At 40.7% G+C, this 6,000-nt stretch overlaps 1 protein-coding gene across 1 annotated transcript in view; it reads right to left on the bottom strand.

Moving 5' to 3' along the window:
- Positions 1–299: 299 nt before the first annotated feature.
- LOC135078570 (A-kinase anchor protein 9-like) overlaps positions 300–6,000 on the bottom strand; it is a 96,156-nt gene continuing 90,455 nt past the window's right edge. The window contains exons 39-42 of the mRNA XM_063973101.1: positions 5,242–5,361; positions 3,511–3,608; positions 3,111–3,177; positions 300–2,295 (exon numbers count right to left, since the gene is read on the bottom strand). Coding sequence (XP_063829171.1) covers positions 2,196–2,295; positions 3,111–3,177; positions 3,511–3,608; positions 5,242–5,361 — 385 coding nt within the window. The 3' untranslated portion in view covers positions 300–2,195. The remainder of the gene's footprint in view (positions 2,296–3,110; positions 3,178–3,510; positions 3,609–5,241; positions 5,362–6,000) is intronic.

Here is a 6,000-nt window from a genome sequence, read left to right as displayed (position 1 = left end):
ATTACCTATCGATAGCTTACTTTATTCTGATGAATAAATGTCATTACAAGTTTTTCTCTAAAACTGATAATTTGGCTAGAAAAAAATATATTCTATCCACGCAGTACGCCGGCAGCGTTCGGATCGGATATAATGACGTCATCGTCCCCGCGCCGGGCGGTCAGTGAACTTTTTTAGTAATTTGGCCATAACTTCGTCAATTTTTGTCGTAGAACAAAAATTTTTGCACTGTGTATTAAGGATTTTTTAGCCCTATAAATCTGCATTCACAGCTAAAAATCGAAATGATCCTCATTCGAATATATGAATATTTCTAGACCGATGCATCTAAACCGAGTATTTGTATTCGATGTCACTATTCAGTCACTTAGTAAAAAATACGTTCTAAGTTGAAATTTAATTTATCACATGTTATATATATATATAATTTATGTCAAAATGTTCGTGGATAACGTCAACGGCTTTCCAAGCAAATAAGCCATCTGCACAGCTGATCATGTCTTTATAATAATAAGTGTTTAAGTTTCTATTAAATTAAATACAGGGTGTAAGAGACGAGCTCATATCACCTAGTGAAAAACAGTGGAGATTTGCGTATTTTTCCACGTTTTCAAATAAATAATGTTAATTCGTTCATTTGTGAAGACCAGCTTCGGTGGGGTGACATATTTGGTACAGTTCACGTGACCAGCTGCGCAGACGCCGTAGAATGTTCGAGTTTTCGATCGAAACTAGTCGTATCGCGGTCCCTTAACTAACTTACTCTAACTTGTACTCTCGCGTCCGACTGCTTAAATACTGTACACGACGAATGTGGGTGGGCCTTTCAAATAGATATACAATAAATAATACCACTTTTGTGAGCAAATATGATCCTTGGACCACGAAACCCTAACGATACCAAAACGGAAACCACAGAGTCAATATTTGTCGTTAATAACAATATGAATAATTTACAAATTTTAATCATCATTCGATATTACATCGGGCCCACCCTTGAGCTATCTCTAAGCTATGAAATGGCAACGGTGCGGACTGTCGCGCCCAGTGGACATAATGCTAATATCGTGTCAATAGTTGAGTGAAATTTATTTAAACACTAATGTGCTATAAAAATTATGTGCTACATTAACTAGTCATAAAATATAAAAGTTTAAAAAGGCTACATGATTACATTCCATGTACAAAACTTTGGCAGAGTTTTACGTTTGTATTGTGCATAATTTTATTTCAAATGTTAACAATGCATGAGATATCGATAATTGTCATAGAATTAAACGTAGACCTCAACTATTGATACGAAAAATAAACTAATCTTACATACAATAGGTACTATAAAATTTCTCATTCAAAAGGTTCTGTTCACATTATTTCTGTACAAAAAATAAATTATTGACAAAAATACATCTAACTTTAACTACATCGAGGGGTTCGGTTTTATATTGAATATAAGGCAAGGTCGGACGACACATTAGGGCTAGAATACTAAAATTTACATCTAGGGGCCTTAACATCACATACAGCACTACATGTATCCGGCACAGACATTCAAAAATAAAGAACAAAAAACAAATAGGCGGAGTGGCAACAACCGTAAAAAACAAAAACATGGAATTGGGTACTCCGACTTAAATTTAACCTTAATTCGAACTAATAAATAAATTAAGTAACACAATTAACTAATATACTCAATTTTGGCACTATGCTAATACTATCTAACGGCCAATCGTCAGGAAATGCATGAATCGAACGAAATGCAATCAGAATCATTCTCGCGCCGCGGCGCATCATACATCGATATCAAAAGGCTCTGTGTACATGGAGCTTACAATATAATAATCATTCAAAATAAAGTTCATACCAAAATTTGTGATCATAAACGAGTAGTCTCGCGTGATAAGAGTAAATAATCTATGAAACTCAGAAAATTGAGATTCATCGAGTCTGATTCCGTACAGCTAGCTACTCTGTTAGTAAACGTAGTTCTCTCTCTGGATAATGGAAACACATAATTAAAAGTGAGACTAAAGATTATCTTACGTGATTATTGAAATCCTGTTTCAAATAATCTACGAGTTTCGCCTTTATTTTCTTTAATTAAAAGAAAAAGCGATGAACTAGTAGCAACGAATTTCGGAACCAGACCCGTTACCAGTAGTCATGCCATGCCGCGGTTACGTGACGTGCGCGTGACGTCACGGCGCGTCGCGCGAGGCGTCCACGGCGTGGTTGAGGCAGCGGCTCACGAGTTCCAGCTTGCTGAGGTAGGCCGCCGCCGCCTCGCCGCGCGGGGAGCTGGAATAAATTGAGGCATTTAATAAAGAGAACGTTTGAAAGAGATCTGACGCATAATGTGCATTCGCAAAATGTACTCTTTTTTATACCAATGTAAGGGCTGAAGAGTTTATTTCTATAAAATTAGTATGCAAAAGTGCCCAGTTTCATCATCATTATCATATTATCATCCACAGGACGTACACTGCTGAACACATGCCTTCCCCAAAAAGTATTTAAGTATGTTTATATCCGTTGTCTAGTACCCATAGTACAGGCTTTCAGGCTTTGCTTAGTTTGGGGCTAGCGGCGCAGTGTAAAATGTCCAAGGATATTTGTTGTGTTTAAGTCGGCCGTTTGGTGTAGTGGTTCAGAACGTGCTACTATGCCAACAGGTCCCGGGTTCGATTCCCGGCCGGGCAGAAATTGAAATGATGAATTTTAATTTCTGTGACGGGTCTGGGTGTTACTTATGTATAATATGTATAATGTATGTATTAAAAAAAAAAAGTATATAAGTAAGTAGTATATCCGTTAAGCTAGCACCCATAACACAAGCATTAAGTTGCTTACTTTGGGGCTAGCTGGCGATGTGTGAAATTGTCCAAAGATTTATTTATTATTTATTTATTTATTTGTTTGTTTGTTAAACTAATGATTTGCATATCGCCCGGTTGGTAGCGGCCTGCATCCAGCGCCTTCCTGCTACCTTTATGAGGTCGACGGTCCACCTTTTGGGTGGACGTCTCACGCTGCGTTTTTCGGTACGTGGCCTCCAGTTTATGTAAATAATAACGTTACAAACTTATGCAGGATAATTATCATACTGTACTGACCTTAGTATAAAGGGATCGTTGTGTGACAAGTTGACGTTGTAAGGCGATCTTCTAACGAAGTCATCCACTGAAATACAAATAATTGAGCGTTCATTAACTACTTCTAACATTCACTTACTTAACTTTGATCATGTGTACTTAAAAAATCTAAGTGGGAACGTGTTAGCAACAGGAGGACCTTCTAAATGGGATATTTGTATTTAAGGGATAAAGAACAGGTTGATCAAAATAGTTTTTCGATAGAAAATTCCACAATCTTTCTTCAATATTCTAAATTACTATTATTCTTTAAAAGTATAAGTCTGATTCTACACTCAAAGTATTTTCATCTTGTCTCTTACATACTTCATCAAACAAAACTATACACAATAGAGATGTTATTATACGTGGGGCTACTGACTGTTGGGAGAGGCGGGCAGGTGTAGCCGCAAGTCTCGCCGCAGCGCGGGCCGGGGCGCGAGCGGGCGCGGCGCGGGCGACGCCGACGCGTTGTGGCTGCTAGGACGGTACATAGAAGGCTTTAGTGGGACGGACTTGTACTAAAGCCTGGTCTGTGAGCACGTAGAATTTTGTCCAATGACCCCTAGCTACCCATCCTTATCGCTCGCGTGTAATTATATTGCTGTCGCGACTGTGCGACTGGCACCCGCAGTGAGTGTACGAGCGCGATAGCAACATAATTACGTGCGAGCGACAAGGATGGGTAGCTTGGGGTCATTGGAAAAAATTCTACGTGCTCACAGACCAGACTATAGTTGTTAAAACATTTTGGTAGACATGGGTATTATTTATTACGGTTTTTGGAGAACTAACATAGGTATTATATTTTAGTAAAAGTTTGGTGAGGGATTTCTTCATTATGATAAGAACTAGCGTTTATTCGCAAGTAAGGCAAAGACATGCTAGTAACCGATACACTTTTTAACAGTTCTTTGCACGTCACCATCTGTCATTGCGGTACGTAAATGTCCGTTAGTGGCCAAGACAGTGGCGCCAACTGGTGTCCACTGAAATGGTAGACACTATTTCGACTCACGATGGGCGTAAAAGTGAAGAAGAAGGTTTTGTACACTACACTGGACAACAAAAACCTACTGAAGCTTCACCCAAGAGCGAGTGTACTTATCGCACATGGTATTCCTGTTAGCGTAGAGGTGACGTGCGCAAGAGTGAATGTTGTGTACGCTACACTGGACAAGCAAACTTGAATCTTTTAACACTTAACACAAGGGTGAATATTGTATACGCACGTGGTGTTCCTGCTAGCGTAGAGATGACGTGCGCAAGAGTCAATGTTGTGTACGCTACACTGTAGGCCTAGGATGCGCACCGTGATAAGCGGTTATCACGCTATTTCATCGATTTTGCCCATACATTTTGACGTCGATAAGAGTATATCACGGCGCGCATCCTAGCCCATCTAAACTAGCAAACTTGAACCTACTGACACTTTACACAAAGGTGAATATTTCATACGCAGGTGGTGTTCCTGCTAGCGTAGAGATGGACGTGCGCAAGAGTCAATGTTGTGTACGCTACAATGGACAAACAAACTTGAGTTTATTGACACTACACAAGGGTGAATATTGTATACGCACGTGGTGTTCCTGTTAGCGTAGAGGTGACGTGCGCAAGAGTCAATGTTGTGTACGCTACACTGTAGGCCTAGGATGCGCACCGTGATAAGCGGTTATCACGCCATTTTATCTATTTTGCCTATACATTTTAAGTTAATATTAAAGTGAAAAATGAAAGCTGATTATGGCACATAGAAGATACTTAGTGACCTGAGGTGGTGGGAGCCTGATGACCTGTATGTAATAAAGGTATACTAAATACCTAGCATAGGCATCAGACTCACACAAGAATGAACATCATCATGAACTCTTGTGGCGGAGTTTTGGGCTGACACTGTGTAGGTTTGTTGTCGACACGAAAAGAAGAAGAACATCAAACGTATCTTATACATTCACTATGTAATTCTGTTCGATTTTTTTGTGTGAGTAAAATAAAGATTTATTTATTTATTTTGACGTCGACAAGAGTATATTACGGCGCGCATCCTAGCCCATCTAGACTAGCAAACTTGAACCTACTGACATTAACACAAGGGTGAATATTGTATACGCACGTGGTATTCCTGACGGAATCTGGATGTCGCAGCACGGCAGCAGAGGCGGCGCGCGCGTGCGAGCGGCGCCGCACCAGGAACGCCATGCGAAGCGTCACCACCACCGCCAGCGCCGCGCACCTGCAGAGGCCAGACGTTAATAGACACTTCACGCGTACCGGAAAACGCAGCGTGGGACGTCCACCCACAAGATGGACCGACGACATCATAAAGGTAGCCAGAAGGCGCTGGACGCTGGTCGGTACCAACCAGGCAGCATGGAAAGCATTGGGGGAAGCCTATGTTCAGCAGTGGACGTCCTATGGCTGAAATGATGATGATGATACACTTCAATGGGATAGAAATCGTTTGAACTCCCTTCCTTTATTGTGAAAATTAATGGCGGCTAAACTAAAAAATCCTAGTGTTATAGTAGAGGGAACGTAAATTCGAATAAATCTCCTATTAAGCCCAGTAATATGGTGAGGTTTTATTTAGCCTAGCTGCAGATTACAGGTAGTACCGCTGTACACCAGCGCTGTAAAAACATCACAAATCACAACATCATTCCCTGCACTGACTGACTGAAGTATCACTTTTCCGCCGACTTAGTAGAGGTACCTTCGGTTTTTTTGAAAAATGTACCACAAAGCAGCAGCTGTAGTCCACAATCCGGACGAGTTAACTGCGCACCATGATGACCGTGACATCCTGACGTCACATCGATGCTTTGATACGGACGGGGTAAACGCGGAGAAATGTGCAAAGTCGCATTTCAGT

This window comes from Ostrinia nubilalis, chromosome 15 (genome assembly GCF_963855985.1).
Source record: "Ostrinia nubilalis chromosome 15, ilOstNubi1.1, whole genome shotgun sequence".
Lineage (NCBI taxonomy): Eukaryota > Metazoa > Arthropoda > Insecta > Lepidoptera > Crambidae > Ostrinia > Ostrinia nubilalis.
The sequence above is the reverse complement of the archived record's forward strand: the minus strand, read 5'-3'. Positions and strand labels throughout refer to the sequence as shown.